This window comes from Salmo salar, chromosome 03 (assembly GCF_965601325.2).
Source record: "Salmo salar chromosome 03, fSalSal1, whole genome shotgun sequence".
Taxonomy (NCBI): Eukaryota; Metazoa; Chordata; class Actinopteri; order Salmoniformes; family Salmonidae; genus Salmo; species Salmo salar.
This window is the reverse complement of record NC_138293.1, coordinates 28,715,454-28,739,378: the sequence shown is the minus strand read 5'-3', so window position 1 is coordinate 28,739,378 and position 23,925 is coordinate 28,715,454. Positions and strand designations below refer to the sequence as shown.

At 40.7% G+C, this 23,925-nt stretch overlaps 1 protein-coding gene across 1 annotated transcript; it reads left to right on the top strand.

Moving 5' to 3' along the window:
- Positions 1-1,703: 1,703 nt before the first annotated feature.
- myh7 (myosin, heavy chain 7, cardiac muscle, beta) lies at positions 1,704-5,524 on the top strand. Its single transcript, NM_001141238.1, is given in 7 exon segments — positions 1,704-1,727; positions 1,829-1,869; positions 2,195-2,407; positions 2,666-2,809; positions 4,700-4,856; positions 4,985-5,012; positions 5,268-5,524. Coding segments are annotated over 5 exon segments (612 nt in total). The 5' UTR covers positions 1,704-1,727; positions 1,829-1,869; positions 2,195-2,206; the 3' UTR covers positions 5,350-5,524.
- Positions 5,525-23,925: the final 18,401 nt, after the last annotated feature.

Below are 23,925 nucleotides of genomic sequence, written 5' to 3'. Positions count from 1 at the left end.
TCCAATATCTTCTTTTGTGTTTTCCAAAAAATACCGGTAGTCAAATGATTATCTTTGTGCCACGGTAAGACATCTGAGACATTAAATATTTGCTCTAGTTCTTTAATGCAGGGGAGACTGGGGGCAATTGTAACAGTTTTTATATTTTACTCTATTGCTCAGAGACCACTTGAACTAGGCCAGTCATTTTATGGATATAGGAAATTTACATCTGTCTCCTAATCATTCATACCACTTATATGTCTGTACATAAGATGGTCAAATCACAATATTGATTTTAATCCGAAATGTCCAGACTGGGGTCAAATGGAACACCTAAAAAATAAACCAAATAAATTAACTTCACTTCAAAAACATTAATGTTTATGAATTATCATATTATCATAGAAGTATGTAATGATTTTGCAAGAAATATGCATATTTCTATGTACTGTACATAATAATTACAGTAAAACCCATGTGTGTGCATGGCAATTCGATTCCTCTCAAAACATCTGAATAATCTCACATTGCCCAGATTATATCTGTTTACAACTTCTTTGACTCTCTACAGGACCCCAAGGCTATTTAAAGATAGTATTTCAATAATTAATGTATAATTCATACATTCTTTAAGTTAAAATCCCTTGTTTTCATAATTTGGCTGCTTGGCTCAGGGACATTTTAACAAAGCGTTACAATTGCCCCCAACCCAGCAGCCATGACATAACCTCATGTGACTAACAAGAGACAACAGTAGTGACACATGTCATTCATTAAAATGTGTAGTGATGAAAATTATGCTCGTTTGAATTATTGGACATTATTGCGCAGGGCAGTATAAGAAAAATACAGCCGGTGGAAAAAACGACTTTCACCCCTAAAAAACAAACATTTGCCCATAAAAATAATAGTGAGATGTATTTGGCTGTAACTTGTTAAGCAGGAACAGAACGTAAATGGGCATGCACAGTGTGCATTTCATCACTATAGATGGTTTCTGTTTGGAGAAATTCAAGGTGATACAATTGCCCCCTGTTACAATTGACCCCAGTCTACCCTACAATTACTAGCATCTGTTCATCTTATTTCTTCATATTTTTCTTTTCAAAACAGATTAACATATTGATAAAAATATATATATATTTGTTTTCTTCTTCCTTTAGAAAGGAACATTATAATTGTAATTTAAGTAACATCATTAAAGCAAGATCTGCTCAGCAGTTGGAAAATGTAGACCACCCAGCTGCTATCTGACATGTACATTTTCTATTTTCAGTTCAAGCTTTGAATTTCAGTTGAGATGGTATTGATTCCAACAATGCAAGTGAACCAGTTAGACTACAAGGGATTTTCTGTTGCAAGATTGTATAACATGAAATAAACTACATAATCTGCTATTTATGAGTGAATTTTGAGATTGCTGCCAAAATCCCTTGACTATTTAAAGATGGAGTTGACTTCCTCTCACTGCTTGAATATATTTATGATTAACTACAACACTCCACGAAGCACCTAATATGGAGCCTTCAGGGACACCCTCACTGATAAGACTACCTCTACCCGGTGATTTCTACAGTACATGGCTTTCCGACACTCATTAACCCCCACCACTCTTGTACCCCAACCAAACACAGACACAATAACATTCCTGGCCCCTGAGATGCATATCCATATTTGGCAGAGAGGTTTCATTTATAAAGAGGACACATGGTCAGGACCACAATAGGCCACCATACTACTGCAAGGTAAGACGTGATGCTGGAGCTATAATCTTCCTTTTTGTGTGAAGAAGGTGAGTGCTAGAAAGGGTGAATATGGTTTAAAATGTGTGTTTTTGTTTCCACAGGATCATTACCTGCATCAGTCTTCTATAAAGGGGTTGGTGTGGTAAGGGCATTTTAACATCATATCAGGGTGTTATTGATTCTGCATTAACCTTTGTTAAAATGTTTTATTTTAAATCAAGTCATACTGTTTCAGAAATAATGCCTTAGAATCAATTGAATACGTGGAAATCAGAAATGAAATAAAGTCATTCAAAATTAACAAAAGGAATAAAAAAAAATCTAAAACATTTTATTAAATTCTATTCTGTTATTTCAGTGATGACTGATATAATATGGAATAAATGGAAACCCGCAACAAATAGCTCTTTAATTTCTTTAAATAAAAATAAATAAATAATGGAGTTGATTTCCTCTTCTTTCTCTAGACACAGTAAATCATGGGAGACGCTCATATGGCGGAGTTCGGGCCTGCAGCCCCTTACTTGAGGAAGTCAGACAGGGAGCGTCTGGAGGCCCAGACCCGTCCCTTCGACATGAAGAAGGAATGCTTTGTGCCTGACACCGAAGTGGAATTTGTGAAGGCTTCCATCACCAGCAGAGATGGTGACAAAGTCACCGCTGACACTGCGAATGGGAAGGTTAGTAAGCTGTGAGAGATGCTCAACCAGGATTATATTTTAACAAAATATGACTTTATATGTAATATGACAACATTTATGCCAGAAACTACTGGATCTAAACACTTGTGTGTTACATTACTGTAAGAAATTATAATTGTGAAATCTAACTGTCTAATACTCTTTTTTGATGTACTGTTGGTGAACAACTGTTTTAAAATGACTGACAAATAGTTCAACAGTACTTGCTTTTGTGACACTGATCATTTCTTTTTACAGACTGTGACTGTGAAGGACTGTGATGTCCACCCTCAGAACCCGCCAAAGTTTGATAAAATTGAAGACATGGCGATGTTTACCTTCCTTCATGAGCCAGCTGTGCTGTTCAACCTCAAAGAGCGTTATGCAGCATGGATGATCTACGTGAGTTCACACATGCTGGATTTATTCTTAATTTCTTAACACTGTGGAATAAAACAAAGTAGATATTCTGACCTGAAGAGTTACTATCTCTAATAAATCAAAATCCAATTGAATAGTCTACCAGCCAAACACCCAACAAGCATTTTGTTTTTAAACCATGTTTTTGATATTTGCCACGTTTTTGGTATTCTTAAGACTCATACAGAGTATTCGGAAAGTACTCAGACCCCTTCCCTTTTTCCACATTTTGTTATGTTACAGCCTTATTCTAAAATGGATTACATTGTTACAAAATTGTCATCAATCTACACACAATACCCCATAAAAAAAACATTATTTACACAAGTATTCAGACCCTTTGCTATGAGACTCGAAATTGTGTTCAGGTGCATCCTGTTTCCATTGATCATCCTTGAGGTGTTTCTACAACTTGATTGGAGTCCACCTGTGGTAAATTCAATTGATTGGACTTGATTTGAAAAGGCACACACCTGTCTATATAGGTTAAATAAGTTAAATAAATGTTAAATAAATAAAAAGTCTATATCAGGTCCCACAGTTGACAGTGCATGTCAGAGCAAAAACCAAGCCATGAGGTCAAAGGAATTGTCCGTAGAGCTCCGAGACAGGATTGTGTCGAGGCACAGATCTGGGGAAGGGTATCAAACATTTCTGCAGCATTGATGGAACCACCATGACTCTTCCTAAAGCTGGCCACCCTGCCAAAATGAGCAATCGGGGGAGAAGGGCCTTGGTCAGGGAGGTGACCAAGAACCCGATGGTAACTCTGACAGAGATCCAAAGTTCCTCTGGGGAGATGGGAGAACCTTCCAGAAGGACAACCATCTCTGCAGTACTCCACCAATCAGGCCTTAATGGTAGGGTGCCCAGATGGAAGCCACTCCTCAGTAAAACGCACATGACAGCCCACTTGGAGTTTGCCAAAAGGCACCTAAAGACTCTGAGACAATGAAAAACACGATTCTCTGGTTTGATGAAACCAAGATTGAACTCTTTGGCCTGAATACCAAGCGTCACGTCTGAAGGAAACCTGGCACCATCCCTACGGTGAAGCATGTTGGTGGCAGCATCATGCTGTGGGGATGTGGGAGACTAGTCAGGATCGAGGGAAAGATGAACAGAGCAAAGTACCGAGAGATGCTTGAGGAACCTGCTCCAGAGTGCTCAGGGCCTCAGACCGGGGTGAAGGTTCACCTTAAAACAGGACAATGACCCTAAGCACACAGCCAAGACAACGCAGGAGGGGCTTCGGGAACAAGTCTCTGAATGTCCTTGAGTGGCCCAGCCAGAGCCCGGACATGAACCCGATCTAACATCTCTGGAGAGACATGAAAATAGCTGTACAGCGACGCTCCCCATCCAACCTGACAGAGCTTGAGAGGATCTGCAGAGAAGAATGGGAGAAACTCCCCAAATACAGGTGTGCCAAGCTTGTAGCGTCATACCAAAGAAGACTCGAGGCTGTAAGCAAAAGGTGTTTCAACAAAGTACTGAGTAAAGGGTATGAATTCCTATGTAATGCTATATTTCCGTATTATTATTATTATTATTTTTTACATTTCGAAAAACCTGTTTTTGCTTTTTCATTATGGGGTATTGTGTGTAGATTGGTGAGGGGGGGGGGAAATTATTCAATACATTTTAGAATAAGGCTGTAATGTAACAAAATGTGGAAAAAGTCAACGGGTCTGAATACTTTCCGAATGCACTGTATACCCAACCAATCTTAGATTCAACTGCACAACAATCTGGTTAGGCCAAGTATTCAGAATAATAAACGTAGGCCTAATATCATACTCTGTATTTTATCATACTCTATTAAATATGTACTTTCAGTTTTTCTATTTTGACTCCTTCCTGTTTCTACAGACCTACTCCGGGCTGTTCTGTGTCACTGTCAACCCCTACAAGTGGCTGCCAGTATATAACCAGGAGGTGGTCTCAGCCTACAGAGGCAAGAAGAGGAGTGAAGCTCCTCCTCACATCTTCTCCATCTCCGATAACGCCTATCAGTACATGCTGACAGGTAAACTCACTAAGATGACTTAGAATATCTTATTCAACTTTCACCCTAAAGATATTCAAACATTACGGTACTAATAATAGTGTATTCTTTAAAAAAAATATGTGACCTTGTCCTTATATCTATTTCAGACAGGGAGAACCAATCCATTCTTATCACGTGAGTTTTCTCTCCTTTTCATCAAGCTGAATTTGTCTATTTTTAGGTCTTACATTGTCTGACAGTGACATCAAAGTGTTGCTACTGTATAGAAGCTTAATGTGGCTGTATACTGTGATAAATGGATGGATTAATTGGAAAGTATTGCATTGACAAATGACATGTAAATATTTGTGTTATTTTAACTACCTCAATTTGGACTGTTGTGTTGATACATCTGATTAACAGTGGATAAAACATGCACTTTGAATTTAGTGACAGGCATCCTGTGATTCCTGATAAGAAGAAGGAACATAAAAACGCATTGAAGCCTGGTTTGGGGCTGAGGGCAAATTAAAGTTGAACAGTCAGTTCATGCCAGCATTGGTGGATAGAGGCAATACTAATGGTGATATGACGGGCCATGGCTTTTCACAAAAGCTGGTACGGTCTTACACAGCTCACCAATTGAAAAGGACTTGGCTGAGATCAATGAGATTGAGCATCCATGCTAAAATAAAAGCACATAGAGCTAACATTGTGTTTGCATTGGACTTCTTGCTCTTGTTTGATGTTGGGCGTCAGGAGAAAAGTGATATTATATCTTGAAAACTTGAATGTTGACATGCAACATTTGTGGGATTGTATCAAAAGTAGACTAATGAAGAATATACAAGATTTTTTTCTTGTATGGCTGGTTTTTAGGGGATGAGGGAATAGTGAGCTGAATTGTTGCACTTTAGGGTAGAGCATGGCTTAGCTGGTAGGGCATGGCTCAGATGGTAGAGCATGGCTCAGCTGGTAGGGCATGGCTCAGATGGTAGAGCATGGCTCAGCTGGTAGAGTATGGCTCAGCTGGTAGAGTATGGCGCTTGCAACACCTGGGTTGTGGCTTCGATTTCCACAGGGGACTAGAATGAAAAAAGTATGAAAATGTATGCACTCACTGCTGTAAATCACTCTGGATAAGAGTGTCTGCTGAATGACTAAAATATAAATGTAAAATGTACAGCATTCTGATTGCTCTGGAATCTTTTTTAATCAGTCAGAAGGCAGCCTTGAACCAAGTTATTAGTTTAATTTATTTCATGATGCATCTATGTTCAGTTCTAAAGCCTGGCCATTTGAGTGTGAATTTTTCATTTTGAGATACTTTCCATTTGTTTTGAGCCTATTTTACTGTTATATACTGTATTTATATCCTCAGCGGAGAATCTGGTGCTGGGAAGACTGTCAACACCAAGAGAGTCATTCAATACTACGCCAGTATTGCAGCTGTAGGAGGAAAGAAGGACACAGCCTCTGAGAAAAAGGTTAACTTGTTGAATAAACAGATAACATGTTCTCTAATGGCACTTTACCCTTCATTACTGTAATCAAAGCACTGCTATGAATACTTCCAGGGGACTTTGGAGGATCAAATCATCCAGGCTAACCCAGCTCTGGAGGCATTTGGTAATGCCAAGACCATTAGAAATGACAATTCCTCAAGATTCGTAAGTTTCTGTCCACAGACCATTGTGATCACACTACCATTGAAAACATACAACATATGATACAAGGCACATAATATATTCACTATGTATGTTAATTGTATGCCAAAATGAATGATTGGCTCTCTAACTTTTATTCAGGGCAAATTCATCCGAATTCATTTTGCTGCTAGTGGAAAGCTAGCCTCCGCAGACATTGAGACCTGTAAGGAATATTCAAATCAACTATCAACTATTCTCATATATACAATAATGTTAAACTGCTTCCTTCAATAAACTTTTCCGCCTTGCATTTTTACAGATCTGTTAGAGAAGTCCCGTGTGACTTTCCAGCTCAAGGCTGAGAGAGACTATCACATTTTCTACCAGATTCTGTCCCAAAGGAAACCAGAGTTGCTTGGTAAATAAAGAATACTGTCATCCATGTACTAACTAAAACATATCCTTGCTCGGACCTCACTGGATTTTACCGAATCTGACATTTCTGTTTGCTTTTCAGAGATGATGCTCATCACCAACAACCCCTATGACTACCAATTCATCTCCCAAGGAGAGACAACTGTAGCCTCCATCAACGATGGTGATGAGTTGTGTGCCACTGATGTGAGTAAATATCGATGGTTGGTTCATCTGGTGCCAAATCTGTTTTAACTATATTACCTTCATGTATTTATTGGTGCACTGGTAGCATACTATCTCTCTCTTTTTCTAATTTAGGAAGCTTTTGATGTCCTGGGCTTCACTCAGGAGGAGAAGAATGGCATTTACAAGCTGACTGGTGCTATCATGCACTATGGCAATATGAAGTTCAAGCTGAAACAGCGCGAGGAGCAGGCAGAGGCTGATGGCACTGAGGGTGAGGGGGACTTCATTAAGCAAACAAACCTCGATGTTGATGATACATCTTAAAGACAGTACGTTAACAAATATTCTAATGTATCATTTCATTTTATTTATCCTAAGATGCTGACAAAGTGTCATATCTGATGGGCCTGAACTCTGCTGACCTCATCAAGGGTCTCTGTCACCCAAGGGTCAAAGTAGGGAATGAGTGGGTCACCAAGGGGCAAACTGTCCAACAGGTGAGCCAGAAATAACTTATAACAAAGATCTGCAAAAAACAAAGAACTCAAAGCTCAATGTTAATCAGGAAAGGTTCATAACCATAACAAGAATGTTTTTTTTCTATTTCATTAAAGGTGAACTATTCCATTGGTGCACTGTCAAAGTCAGTGTATGAAAAGATGTTCCTCTGGATGGTGGTGAGAATCAACCAATCCTTGGACACCAAGCAGCCTCGCCAGTACTTCATTGGTGTATTGGACATCGCTGGGTTTGAGATCTTTGATGTGAGCTGAAGTGATATTCAATATGATACTTAAATCCCCCTTTTTTTTTACCTCAATCTATTAGTGATACTTCCAAGTTGTAAAACTAAGTTCACCTTTCTGCTGCAGTACAACACCTTTGAACAGCTCTGCATCAACTTCACCAATGAAAAGCTGCAACAGTTTTTCAACCACCACATGTTTGTGCTGGAGCAAGAGGAGTACAAGAAAGAGGGAATTGAATGGGAGTTCATTGACTTTGGCATGGACTTGCAGGCTTGCATTGACCTTATTGAAAAGGTAAGGAATAGTTATGTTTTTCAATAAGACAAGTGCACCTACACACATCTAAATGTTATCAGGTCATCAGTAACACTGCTCATATTTGTCTTCCCCTCAGCCAATGGGTATCATGTCCATCCTTGAAGAGGAGTGCATGTTCCCCAAGGCCAGCGATGCTACCTTTAAATCCAAGCTTTACGACAACCATCTTGGAAAATCCAATAACTTCCAGAAGCCCAGGCTTATGAAAGGGAAACCAGAGGCTCATTTCTCCCTGATTCACTATGCTGGTACTGTGGACTACAATATTTTCAACTGGCTGGTGAAGAACAAGGATCCACTGAATGAGACTGTGGTCGGACTGTTCCAAAAGTCTAACCTCAAATTATTGACCGTGCTCTTCCAGAATTATGCTGGAACAGATGCTGGTATGCAAATTATGAATTTTTATATAAACCAGTTCTGAAAGCACCTAGATCAGTCCTTTTCAATAGGCATTGTCCCAGTCAAATAAACCTAATAAGATAAAGTACATTTTTAAGACGTTATTTTATATCCATTGTACTTCTCAGCTGATGATAGCAAGGCTAGTGGAAAGAAGAAGAAGGGATCATCCTTTCAGACTGTGTCTGCCTTGCACAGGGTGAGTATGAAAAACAAATCAAACTGTGGTGTCTATTTATTCAGATTTACAGTTACATGCATGGTTTTATTGCTTCTACAGGAAAACCTGAACAAGCTGATGACCAACTTGAGGTCCACTCACCCTCACTTTGTGCGCTGCATCATCCCCAATGAGACCAAGACTCCTGGGGCCATGGAGAATCCTCTGGTCATGCACCAGCTGCGCTGTAACGGTGTGCTGGAAGGCATCAGGATCTGCAGAAAAGGCTTTCCCAATAGGGTCCTTTATGGAGACTTCAAGCAGAGGTATACAATACATAGGTTCAACTGAATTGGGAAACAGGTCCTCTTTTGTAATATGTATTATATTCAAGACTATGTAATACTTCAAATAGATACCGTATCCTGAATCCTGCTGCCATCCCTGAAGGACAGTTTATTGACAGCAAGAAAGGAGCTGAGAAATTACTTGGGTCTTTGGATATTGATCACACTCAATACAGATTTGGACACACTAAGGTATAACTTTTATGAGGATGATCATGCACAATATACACATATTCTGATGAAGAGGCAAATATACATAGATTTTCCAATTTAATATTTCCCTAAAGTGAAAGTGCCCAAATGTCATTAATTCATTCAACAATATGGGTTGATTCTGTATAGAGGTGATTTTGATATGCTCTACTTGAAATCCCTTTAAGGTGTTCTTCAAGGCTGGTCTACTTGGTCAGCTGGAGGAGATGAGAGATGACCGTTTGTCCCTCATTATCACTGGAATCCAGTCCAGAGCACGTGGTCTGCTGGCTAGAGCTGAATTCCAAAAGATTGTTGAACGAAGGTAAGCATAAACAGTCACAAATTACTTTGATATCTATATCGAATTCACATTGTAGTTCCATGCAATATCTGCTAAACTATATTTGTAATTGTTCACAGAGATGCATTACTTGTGATCCAATGGAATGTACGTGCCTTCATGGGGGTCAAGAATTGGCCCTGGATGAAGCTATTCTTTAAGATCAAGCCTCTGCTGAAATCTGCTGAGTCTGAGAAGGAGATGGCCAACATGAAGGAGGAGTTCTTGAAGCTAAAAGAGGCCTATGCAAAGTCTGAGGCTCGCAGGAAGGAACTAGAGGAGAAAATGGTCTCTCTTCTCCAAGAGAAAAATGACTTACAGCTTTCAGTTCAGGCGGTGAGTTAAATATATTCCCATAAATGAAGTAATTTGCATCAGAATTGTGATCCTTGCAATAATACTTGAAAATTGTCATTAAGCTAATGAAACCTTTCAAAATAGGAGCAAGATAATCTTTGCGATGCCGAGGAAAGATGTGAACAACTGATCAAACACAAGATTCAGTTGGAAGCTAAATCCAAAGAGCTGACTGAGAGACTGGAGGATGAAGAGGAGATGAATGCAGAACTGACCGCTAAGAAGAGGAAACTGGAGGACGAGTGCTCTGAGATAAAGAAGGACATTGATGACCTGGAGCTCACTCTGGCTAAAGTGGAGAAGGAGAAGCACGCCACTGAGAACAAGGTCACTATCACCTTCATATTTATAAAACAAATAAAAATGGTGTTTATGTTGTTGTTTGCTCAACCTACACTTCCTATTCACAGGTGAAGAACCTGACTGAGGAAATGGCAGCTCTGGATGAAATCATTGCCAAGCTGACCAAGGAGAAGAAAGCTCTCCAGGAGGCTCATCAGCAAACGCTGGACGACCTGCAGAGTGAGGAGGACAAAGTCAACACTCTAACAAAGGCAAAGGCTAAGCTGGAGCAACAAGTTGATGACGTGAGTACTTGATGTTGTATTGCGAGCAATAAAGGATAGAAATACAGCATTCGTGTAGCCATCAGAAGTTGAATGAATAAAATAGTAGTGAGTTTTATGATGATGTTCCCCAGCTTGAGGGTTCTCTGGAGCAAGAGAAGAAGGTCCGTATGGATCTTGAAAGAGCCAAGAGGAAGCTCGAGGGAGACTTGAAGTTGACCCAGGAAAGTCTAATGGACCTGGAGAATGATAAACAGCAACTAGAGGAGCGTCTTAAGAAGTAAGTTAAAAAAAAATCCCAGTTTATATCATTCATGCCTATATTTGTTAATTTGCAACAACAAAAAATGCTTTTCGGCCACAGGAAAGACTTTGAGTTCAGCCAGCTGAACAGTAAAATAGAAGATGAGCAAGCAGCTAACATTCAGCTGCAGAAGAAACTGAAGGAGCTTCAGGTAATGAATCATGTGTAATTGAATGTGTAACCATGAATGTGTAACCATGAAAATACACATTATTTTGACTTAAGTCACCTCAAAAGAATCTTTCAATCAATTTCCCCTCGCTAGGCTCGAATTGAGGAGCTGGAGGAAGAGCTTGAGGCAGAAAGAGCTGCCCGAGCCAAGGTGGAGAAGCAAAGAGCAGACTTGGCCAGAGAGCTGGAGGACATCAGTGAGAGGCTGGAGGAGGCTGGTGGAGCCACATCTGTCCAGATTGAGATGAACAAGAAGAGGGAGAATGAGTTCCTGAAGCTCCGCAGAGACCTTGAAGAGGCAACTCTGCAGCACGAGGCTACAGCTGCCACACTCAGGAAAAAACAAGCTGACAGCGTCGCTGACCTTGGGGAACAAATAGACAACTTGCAGAGAGTGAAGCAGAAACTGGAGAAGGAGAAGAGCGAGCTCAGGCTTGAACTTGATGATGTGGTCTCCAACATGGAACATATTGTGAAGTCCAAGGTATGGCCCCATTTCATTATCTGGTCTTTACGTTTCTCATCAAATGTGATGCATGATGGATTATTTAAAAACTCACATTTGTCTTTATATCATGCACTTTATTTCAGACCAATTTAGAGAAGGCATGCAGGACCTTGGAAGATCAGATGAGTGAATATCGGGCAAAGTATGAGGAGGGCATGCGCAGTATCAATGACTTCAGCATGTGTAAAGCTAGGCTGCAGACAGAGAATGGTAAGTTTGTTATCTCGTATGACAAATGATCATCAATATTAGAAAACAATGCCTTCCTCCACATGGATCAAGGCGGTGAAATTGTTCTTAACAATTTCGTAATTTACTTCACTAGGGGAGCTTTCCAGGCAGCTTGAGGAGAAGGACTCCCTTGTATCTCAGCTAAGTAGAGGGAAGCTGTCCTACACTCAGCAGATTGAGGACCTCAAAAGACAACTGGAGGAGGAGACAAAGGTGAGAGATAAATATGTTCACCCAAAGCTATATAATATACTGTAATCTATCACGTCATCCTTAGCTAATGATACAAAATGGGTGAAAATATTTGTCTTCCAGGCAAAGAATGCACTAGCCCATGCAGTGCAATCTGCTCGACATGATGGTGACCTGCTCAGAGAGCAGTATGAGGAGGAGCAGGAGGCCAAGGCTGAGCTGCAGCGTGGCATGTCCAAGGCTAACTCTGAGGTGGCTCAGTGGAGAACTAAGTACGAGACTGATGCCATTCAGAGGACTGAGGAGCTGGAGGAAGCCAAGTAAGAAATCATGGCAGTAATTTATTCACTCTTTTACTAAAATGTTCTCCAAAGAAAGATACTGTTTCTCTTCTAGCAGATAGGCTTTCTGTTTGTATTATGTTTCTTCAAAAATGTAAGACGAACAAAAAGTTTGTCTGATAGCTGACCACGCAGCTATTAGTAGGGAGGTAAAGTATCATCCAAGGTTCCTATGAAGCAAAACAAATGTCACTGCAGGCACCAAATATCTCCTGTTTATTATTCTTTAATCCAGGAAGAAACTGGCTCAGCGTCTGCAGGATGCTGAAGAAGCTGTGGAGGCAGTGAACGCCAAGTGTTCCTCCCTGGAGAAGACCAAACACAGACTGCAGAATGAGATTGAAGATCTCATGGTGGATGTGGAACGGTCTAATGCTGCTGCTGCTGCTCTGGACAAGAAACAAAGAAACTTTGACAAAGTAAACTCTTTAAGCCATAGATAAATATGCTAAATTATAGGTTCATGATCCTTTCTTTCAAATGACATTTTTGTTTGATTGTTTCCAACAGGTTCTGTCTGAGTGGAAGCAGAAGTATGAGGAGTCTCAGTGTGAGCTAGAGAGCTCCCAGAAAGAGGCCAGGTCTCTGAGCACTGAACTCTTCAAGCTGAAGAACTCCTATGAGGAATCTTTGGATCAGCTCGAGACAATGAAGAGGGAGAACAAGAACCTCCAAGGTAAGCTGTCAGGCTATCAGTATAGGCATGTATATATTTAATTAATGTCAACAAAGCAATCTAAATGCCACTGTATGGCCTTAACCTCACAGAGGAGATTTCCGACCTTACTGAGCAACTTGGTGAAGGAGGAAAGAGCATCCACGAGCTGGAGAAAATAAGGAAACAGCTGGAACAGGAGAAAAGTGAGATCCAATCTGCTCTGGAGGAAGCTGAGGTAGGTTCCCTCTGTCCAGAATCAAGTCATAATATATTGTACATACTTATACTGTATGCCTTTATAATAAACCTGAACCATTATGATCTAACAGGCTTCTCTGGAGCATGAGGAGGGTAAGATTCTGAGAGCCCAGCTAGAGTTTAATCAGGTAAAGGCTGATATTGAGCGCAAGCTGACTGAGAAGGATGAGGAGATGGAGCAGTCCAAGAGGAACCTGCAGAGGGCCATTGATACCCTGCAGAGTTCTCTTGAGGCAGAGTGCCGGAGCAGGACTGAGGCCCTCAGGCTGAAAAAGAAGATGGAGGGAGACCTCAATGAGATGGAAATCCAGCTCAGCCAATCCAACAGGCAGGCATCAGAGGCCCAGAAACAACTTAAGAGTGTTCATGCTCATCTGAAGGTAAATTATTTTAGGTCTATATCTGGATAGGAGTGTTGGCTAAATGACTAAAATGTAAATGTTAATTTAAGGAGCAATTGACTAATTCATTATACAAATGTCTTCTCTTCTAGGATGCCCAACTCCAGTTAGATGACTCTCTTCGTTCCAATGATGATCTAAAGGAAAACATTGCCATTGTAGAGAGACGCAACAATCTGATGCAGGCAGAGCTGGAGGAGCTAAGAAGCTGTCTTGAACAGACTGAGAGAGGCCGCAAGCTAGCTGAGCAAGAGCTACTGGACATCAGTGAGAGGGTGCAGCTGCTGCACTCACAGGTGTGAAAATGATTATTTAGGGTGCTTATTAATAGTATGCTACTGATGTATTGTAAATTTCCTCTGGACTGTCCCACTGTTTAACAGTGCAAACATCTTCCATCTGTAGAACACCAGCCTGCTGAACCAAAAGAAGAAGCTGGAGAGCGACACAAACCAGCTTCAGACTGAGGTGGAGGAGGCAGTCCAGGAGTGCAGAAATGCTGAAGAAAAGGCCAAGAAGGCCATTACTGATGCTGCCATGATGGCAGAGGAGTTGAAGAAGGAGCAGGACACCAGTTCTCACCTGGAGCGAATGAAGAAGAACATGGAGCAGACCATCAAGGACCTGCAGCACCGCCTGGATGAGGCTGAACAAATCGCCATGAAGGGGGGCAAGAAGCAGGTTCAGAAGCTGGAGAACAGGGTGAGTGTATGCTTTTTATAGTAGATGTACATACTGTGCATTAGAGCCATATGCAAAACAACAATAATGGACCCTGTTACATAGCCTAGATGTTATTTTTATGTTTTGACAGGTGAGGGAGCTGGAGAATGAGGTCGAGGGTGAGCAGAAGAAGGGTGCTGATGCAATCAAAGGAATTCGTAAATATGAGAGGCGGATCAAGGAACTCACCTACCAGGTGATCTTTTATTTATATTGTTGTTACCATGACAGGCATGCATAGATGTGTGCTTTACATCTACTGACTGCTATTCGCTATGGCTTCTATCTTTACAGACTGATGAGGACCGCAAGAATATGACTCGCCTCCAAGACCTTGTGGATAAGTTGCAACTGAAAGTGAAAGCCTACAAGAGATCTGCCGAGGAAGCTGTAAGTGTGGATCTTCTGCTTGTATGATAGTATCGGTCTCTGCTTTTGCTGTGATGCTTGTTGTGTTTCCGTGTCACAGGAGGAGCAGGCCAACAACCATCTGGGCAAGTTCCGCAAAATACAGCATGAGCTGGACGAGGCTGAGGAAAGGGCCGACATCGCTGAGTCTCAGGTCAACAAGCTGCGTGCCAAGAGCCGTGATGTTGGTTCCAAGGTTAGTGAGGCTAAGTTCATTTTCTGATTCTTGAATATCTTAATTTTTGGTGTGCATAATATAATTATGTAAAAACACGTGTTGTTTTAATTGTAGTATATCAATATCATAAGCAAAAGTGGAAAAATATTTTTTGTAAGTGACTATGTAAGCAGATGTAAAAATTAATACTGAAAAAGTCTTATTGGACAAACAAAATCATACCAAACCTGCATTCAAATATATTTTATTATAACAGTATTATCATAGTGCATCAGACTTTGTCAAGATAAAGCCTGTATTTGTCATATAGTATTTGTATTCTGTATTTGTAACGCTTGTTCGTAATAAGACTTTTAAGGTGAATTGGTGGTCAGTTGGTTAGTCAAAGTGATTCCAAATTACACTGTTTACAGTATTCTGTTATGAGAGATGGTTCCCATATTTAGGTCTTGATAAGTCTACACCTTTATATTGTGTTACTTACCTTGTGAAATGTTACTACAACATTTTAAAAGTACGTAGCCATCCAGTCTAACAGTTACAGTAAGTCCCAGTTATGTCCCTTGACACGTGGGATTGGTTTCCCCATAAATATGCAGCCTAGGTGATTGGTTAGTGATTGGATTAAGGAGGTAATGAGGATGTAGCTGAAGGCTCATCAACTGTTACACTTATGCGAAGTGACAAAATATAAAAATCGGGGTAATTTATCAGTGTTTTAAAATGTATTAAGTGACAAATCTAGGGCCTTATATTAAATAATCCAGGACGTCTGATTTAGGACACATTTTCATCATTGAACCTGCAATTGTTTTATCACGGTTGTGAAATGAAAACACAGAATAGTGTTGGGCACTGTAAAAACCCACTATTACTATCTACTAGGTAGACTCCCTTCACATGTAGATGCTTTTCGTTTTCAGAAAGTGGAAGTGTTTGTTCATAGGCAGTAGTTTGAAAACAAAGACACTATTATATTGCTATGGCAGGTTTGATTGAATACAGTCTAGATTTCCACTGTATCTATATAAAGCTTGACCAGTGCTTACCAATATCTTTTGATCTGTCTCTCTCTATTCCCTAATTCTTTATCATCACAGAAAGGGCACGATGAAGAGTGAAGCTCTCATATGGACCTCTGAAACCTTCTGCTGTGGTGAAGTCTTTCCAAAGCCCTAAAGTAACTCTGTATAATAAAGTCAAATCACAATCAGATTCACATCTATTGACTGTGTCTTTATTCATTGTATGTGAGTGATAGTCTCACTCCTTTCAAATAATTGTTGTTGTCATTATTGGTCATCAAAGCTTGGCAATCTGATTATTGGCATATATTGCTCTGTCATCATATTGATCTTCACTTGGTTAAATGTAGAACATTTTAACAAGGAGACTACCAATATCAACAGTTTACAAAGAAAAACTCTTGTCAATACATTCGTCAGAGCATTCGGAAAGTATTCAGACATTTTAGCAAATGTAGTAAAAATAAAAAACGTAAATATCACATTTACATAAGTACTCAGACCCTTTACTCAGTACTGTGTTGAAGCACCTTTGGCAGCGATTACAGCCTAAAGTCTTCCTGGCTATGACACTACAAGCTTGGCACACTTGTATTTAGGGAGGTACTCCCATTCTTCTCTGCAGATCCTCTCAAGCTCTGTCAGGTTGGATGGGGAGTGTCGCAGCACAGCTATTTTCAGATCTCTCCAGAGATGTTCGATCGGGCTCTGGCTGGGCCACTCAAGGACATTCAGAGATTTCCCGAAGTCACTTTTGCGTTGTCTTGTCTTGGCTGTGTGCTTAGGGTCATTGTCCTGCTGGAAGGTGAACCTTCGCCCCGGTCTGAGGACCTGAGCACTCTGGAGCAGGTTTTCATCAATGATCTCTCTTTACTTTCCTCCATTCATCTTTCCCTCGATCCTGACTAGTCTCCCAGTCGCTGCCGCTGAAAAATAACCCCACAGCATGATGCTGCCACCACCATGCTTCAATGTAGGGATGGTGCAAGGTTTCCTCACGATGTGATGCTTGGCATTCAGGCCAAAGAGTTCAAATCTTGGTTTCATCAGACCAGATAATCTTGTTTCTCATGGTCTGGGTCCTTTATGTTTCTTTTGTCAAACTCCAAGTGGGCTGTCATGTGCCTTTTACTGAGGAGTGGCTACCGTCTGGCTACTCTACCATAAATGCCTGATTGGTGGAATGCTGCAGAGATGGTTGTTCTTCTGGAAAGGTTCTCCCATCTCCACAGAGGAACTCTGGAGCTTTGTCAGAGTGACCATTGGGTTCTTGGTCATCTCCCTGACCAAGGCCCTTCTCCCTCGAATGCTCAGTTTGGCCGGGCGCCCAGCTCGAGTACGAGTCTTGGTGGTTCCAAACTTCTTCCATTTAACAATGATGGAGGCCACTGTGTTCTTGGTGACCTTCAATGCTGCAGAAATGTTTTGTACCATTCCCCAGATCTGTGCCTCGACACAATCCTGTCTCGGAGTTCTACCGACAATTCCTTTGACCTCATGGCTTGGTTTTTGCTCTGACATGCACTGTCAACTATGGGACCTAATATAGACAGGTGTGTGCCCTTCCAAATCATGTCCAATCAATTGAATTTACCACAGGTGGACTCCAATCAAGTTGTAGAAACATCTCAAGGATGATCAATGGAAACAGGATGCACCTATTTAATCGATTTCACAATAAGGCTGTAACAACAAAATGTGGAAAAAAGTCAAGGGGTCCGAATACTTTCCGAATGCACTGTATCTACTCTTCTGTTACCTTACCTGCTATTGTCTGCAGGAGCACGGTCCTGAAGCTGTTTCTCTCACCTTACACTGGCTAACTCACCCTCCTGTGGTGTCAGATGTCAGAGCTCTCAGACTGTCCACATGACCTCACTGCAGTATATAGAGAAAGAGAACTTAAGAATAACTACACTACCATTCAAAAGTTGGGGGTCACTTAGAAATGTCCTTATTTTTGAAAGAAAAGCACGTTTTTTTGTCCATTAAAATAACATCAAATTGATCAGAAATACGGTGTAGACATTGTTAATGTTGTGAATGACTACTGTAGCTGCAAACTGCAGATTGTTTATGGAATATCTACATAGGCGCACAGAGGCCCATTATCAGCAACCATCACTCCTGTGTTCCAATGGCACGTTGTGTTAGCTAATCCAAGTTTATAATTTTAAAAGGCTAATTGATCATTAGAAAACCCTTTTGCAATTATGTTAGCACAGCTAAAAACTGTTGTTCTGATTAAAGAAGCAATAAAACTGGCCTTCTTTAGACTAGTTGAGTGTCGAGCATCAGCATTTGTGAGTTCGATTACAGGCTCAAAATGGCCAGAAACAAAGGACTTTCTTCTGAAACTAGTCAGTCTATTCTTGTTATGAGAAATGAAGGCTATTCCATGGGAGAAATTGCTAAGAAACTGAAGATCTCGTACAACGCGGTGTACTACTCCCGTCACAGAACAGTGCAAACTGGCTCTAACCAGAATAGAAAGAGGAGTGGGAGGCCGGTGCACAACTGAGCAAGAGGACAAGTACATTAGAGTGTCTAGTTTGAGAAACAGACGCCTCACAAGTCCTCAACTGGCAGCTTCATTAAATAGTACCTGCAAAACACCAGTCTCAACGTCAACAGTGAAGAAGCGACTCCGGGATTCTCGCATGGAATAGCCTTCATGTTTGTAAGGGAATGTTGATCAGATGCATTTTTCCAAGTATAAATGTAAAGCATATTCTGCATGTCACATTTACGACAGCAGAACTCTGCCTGATGCCACACAATCTCTAAACAGACAATGCATGGTCATTTATGGTATTGTTCAAGAGTGCCAATGAACTAATAATAGGACCCCTCTGTGTCTTGGGTCTTTAAACCCAAGGCCAATGGAGTCGGGTTGCAGCAACTGGGAATGAGTTGGCTTAAAGTGTCATTGAGTAGCCAGGAATGGAATGTTCATCCCCTCAACAGAGCTCAGTGAAGGACCTTTGTTGGTGCAAAGGTTGAATGTTTAAATGTAGAATAACTTGAATAACATAGGGTCACAGGAGTTAACGAGTTCATTAAAAAAAGAGTAAACAGCTTGCTAGTAAACCTAACACCTGTTTTATGAACAAGATGCCCCCTATCATTCATATGTTCCTGAACATACATGACTTGCTGCACTGTGACTGAATACAAGTGCCCTAAAATGCCACAGCCACAAATACAAACAGAATAGCAAAGAATGGCCTAATCATTGTTGAAACAAACATACAGCTCATTACTTACTACATAGCTAGCTGGATCTGGTTTCTTAGGTTTCAGGATGGATCATGCGGTAGCAAAGTTGAACCTGCAGGTCAAAAATATAGTTATTGCTTTATGATAATAATTTCATTTATGATCACAAGCAGGTTCTCTAGAGGTGGTCCCTGATCAAAATTTCTTCCAGTAACTAGCTAGCTATCAAATATATAACCCAGACACTGCAGTCTCACTAGCTGACGAAACTCAACTCCACGATTTAAGATGGACTTGAGTGGCGACTCGTGTCAGCGGACAGGACCCCCGACATCACATAAAATGAAGTTTTTATAAAACCCTGCGGATTTCAAGACCAAAATAATAGCCCAAATTTACACATGACATGGTCCTTTTTTAAATTTTACTTCACCCAGTTGGACTAGCTAGCTAGTCTCAATAAATAGCTACTATAGCAGTTCTATTATGTTTTAAGCTTGTTCCGCCCAAAGAGAACTAAAACGCAAACTTGCTCAAGTAGCTAACTAACTTATATTTTAGTAAATCTGACTCAGAGATCTCAGTTTTTATTTTTCCTGGTTTTAGATTATTATTATGGGGGTCACAAATTACAATTGTTCATAGATAAACTATGACATTTTATGTTCTGAGTCCATGTTAATGCTTAAATCACATCAGAAGACCATTTTTTTAAGTTCTGGACATATACGTACACATTTTGATTTTTGAGTCTAATTCCCCCTTAATTGTGCGTCTGTTGTCTATCAACAATGACAAGACACCTGGGTCTGACAACCTGGATGGAAAATTACTGAGGATGATAGCGGACGATAATGCTTCTAATATTTGCCATCTCTTCAATCTAAGCTTACGAAAAAGTGTGTGCCCTCAGGCCTGGAAGAAAGCAAAAGTAATATGGCTACCCAAGAATAGTAAAGCACCCTTTATTGGCTCAAATAGCCAACCAATCAGCCTGTTACCAACCCTTAGTAAACCTTTGGAAAAAATGTGTTTGACCAGATACATTGCTATTTTACAGTAAATGAATTTACAACAGACTTTCAGCACGCTTATAGGGAAGGGTATTCAACATGCATGGCACTTACACAAATGACTGATCATTGGCTGAGATAAATTGATAATAATTTATGGGGAGCTGTTTTCCAGACTTCAGTGTGGCTTTTGACATTATTGATCATAGTCAGCTGCTGGACAAAACATATATGTTATTGCTTCACACCCCTTGCTATATTGTGGATAAAGAGTTACCTGTCTAACAGAACACAGAGTGTGTTCTTTAATGGTAGCCTCTCCAACATAATCCAGGTAGAATCAGCCCAGTCGTGTGGTCAGGTGCCACAAAGAGGGACTTGGGAAAATTACAACTGGCCCAGAACAGGGCAGCATGGCTGGCCTTTAAATATACATGTAGAACTAACATAAATAATATGCATGTCATTCTCTCTTGGCTCAAAGTGGAGGAGAGACTGGCTTCATCACTACTTGTTTTTGTATGAAGTATTGACATGTTGAATCCCCCGAGCTGTCTGTTTAAACTACTTGTACACAGCTCAGACACCCATGCATACCCCACAAGACATGCCACCAGAGGTCTCTTCACAGTCCCCAAGTCCAGAATAGACTATGGGAGGTGCACAGTAATGCTTAGAGCCATGGCTACATGGAACTCTATTCCAAATCAAGTAACTCACGCAAGCAGTCAAATCAGATTTAAATAACAGATAAAAATACACCTCATGGAACAGCGAGGATTGTACAGTCGTGGCCAAAAGTTTTGAGAATGACACAAATATGAATTTTCACAAAGTCTGCTGCCTCAGTTTGTATGATGGCAATTTGCATATACTCCAGAATGTTATGAAGAGTGATCAGATGAATTGCAATTAATTGCAAAGTCCCTCTTTGCCATGCAAATGACCGGAATCCCCCAAAAACATTTCCACTGCATTTCAGCCCTGCCACAAAAGGACATCATGTCAGTGATTCTCTTGTAAACACAGGTGTGAGTGTTGACGAGGACAAGGCTGGAGATCACTCTATCATGCTGATTGAGTTTGAATAACAGACTGGAAGCTTCAAAAGGAGGGTGGTGCTTGGAATCATTGTTCTTCCTCTGTCAATCATGGTTACCTGCAAGGAAACACGTGCCGTCATCATTGCTTTGCACAAAAAGGGCTTCACAGGCAAGGATATTGCTGCTAGTAAGATTGCACCTAAATCAGCCATTTATTGGATCATCAAGAACTTCAAGGAGAGCAGTTCAATTGTTGTGAAGAAGGCTTCAGGGCGCCCAAGAAAGTCCAGCAAGTGCCAGGACCGTCTCCTAAAGTTGATTCAGCTGCGGGATCGGGGCACCACCAGTACAGAACTTGCTCAGGAATGGCAGCAGGCAGGTGTGAGTGCATCTGCAGGCAGGTGTGAGTGCATCTGCACGCACAGTGAGGCAAAGACTTTTGGAGGATGGCCTGGTGTCAAGAAGGGCAGGAAAGAAGCGACTTCTCTCCAGGAAAAACATCAGGGACAGACTGATATTCTGCAAAAGGTACAGGGATTGGACCTGCTGAGGACTGGGGTAAAGTCATTTTCTCTAATTAATCCCCTTTCCGATTGTTTGGGGCATCTGGAAAAAAGCTTGTCTGGAGAAGACAAGGTGAGCGCTACCATCAGTCCTGTGTCATGCCAACAGTAAAGCATCCTGAGACCATTTATGTGTGGGGTTGCTTCTCAGCCAAGGGAGTGGGCTCACTCACAATTTTGCCTAAGAACACAGCCATGAATAAAGAATGGTACCAACACATCCTCAGAGAGCAACTTCTCCCAACCATCCAGGAACAGTTTGGTGATGAACAATGCCTTTTCCAGCATGATGGAGCACCTTGCTATAAGGCAAAAGTGATAACTAAGTGGCTCGGGGAACAAAACGTTGATATTTTGGGTCCATGGCCAGGAAACTCCCCAGACCTTTATCCCATTGAGAACTTGTGGTCAATCCTCAAGAGGCGGGTGGACAAACAAAAACCCACAAACTCCAAGCATTGATTATGCAAGTATGGTCTGCCATCAGTCAGGATGTGGCCCAGAAGTTAATTGACAGCATGCCAGGGCGGATTGCAGAGGTCTTGAAAAAGAAGGGTCAACACTGCAAATATTGACTCTTTGCATCAACTTCATGTAATTGTCAATAAAAGCCTTTGACACTTAGAAAATGCTTATAATTATACTTCAGTATTCCATAGTAACATCTGACAAAAATATCTAAAGACACTGAAGCAGCAAACTTTATGGAAATTAATATTTGTGTCATTCTCAAAACTTTTGGCCACGACTGTACACACACGTACACCTGGATAGTGTGCTGTAGTAGAGTAGTGGTTGGAGGGCACACACTTAATGTATAGTGATAGATGTTTTTAAAATGTATTTTAATGTTTACACATTTTATTATAATGTACTGTATATTACTGCTTTAATTTTTGCCGGACCCCAGGAAGAGCAGTTGCTGCCTTGGCAGCACCTAATGGGGATCCATAATAAATACAAATACAATGTGCCGGTTTAGTGATAGTTCTGTACTGCTGCAAATAAACAAGTTTGCAAATAAACAAATACTTGATATTTATTATATACTTCTGCCAGGAAAGCTTACTTTGCAGTTAACATTTCATTGTGAAGGTTTTAGAGAAAATATTTCTGCCAACCCACAAGATGGTTATCACATCAACACACGCAGTGCTAGACAAACACATGCACAACACTGACAGACAGGGGCAATATTGCTGGAAATGAATTGGCAGATGTTGTCTTAAGTTTGCTTTTTAAGACAATAGTGGCTAACCAGGGGTGGGATAATGTCAATGCAGCGTTGATTCGATAGTAGCTGGGTGCTTTCAGTGTCTAATATTTGTGAGATTTGTTTATCACATGTTTGTGGTGGAACACATGAAAATTCCATGTACTTTCAGAATTCCTTGGCGAGCTACTGGTAGATCCCGATCGACCAGTTGGTGACCCCGGGTCTGAATGTAGGCCATTGCTTCGCTTCCTAGCTGCAGCTAGTACTTACTTGGGAGAAAGGACAGAACATCATCAGACAGCAACGGCTCGCTGCACACCCTAGTAACTACACTGATTTTAGGAGGGATTCTGCGGCGCATGGCTGATTTGATAGCCTGCTTGTTAATGTCCCAAACTTGGCTATGGCCTAAACTCACCAAAGGTGAGCATGCGAGGAGTGTGTGTGATTCATTTTAGAATGCGTTGTCTTGAATTATAAATATATTCTTCCCACACCATTTTCGGATTTTTCATTGGTATTTGCTTTTGTCGCTCTGAAATCTGGTAGCAAATTAACTTTTAGGGTTTTTACTTTTCAAAATAAATTGAGAGTTGAAAAATGGTGTAGGCCTACATTACACAGTTGAAGTCGGAAGTTTACATACACTTAGGTTGGAGTCATTAAAACTTGTTTTTCAACCACTCCACACATTTCTTGTTAACAAACTATAGTTTGGCAAGTCGGTTAGGACATCTACTTTGTGCATGACAGAAGTAATTTTTCCAACAATTGTTTACAGACAGATTATTTCACTTAATCACAATTTAGTGGGTCAGAAGATTACATACACTAAGTTGACTGTGCCTTTAAACAACTTGGAAAATTCCAGAAAATGATGTCATGGCTTTAGAAGCTTCTGATAGGCTAATTTTAATTTTAATTTATTTATTTCACCTTTATTTAACCAGGTAGGCAAGTTGAGAACAAG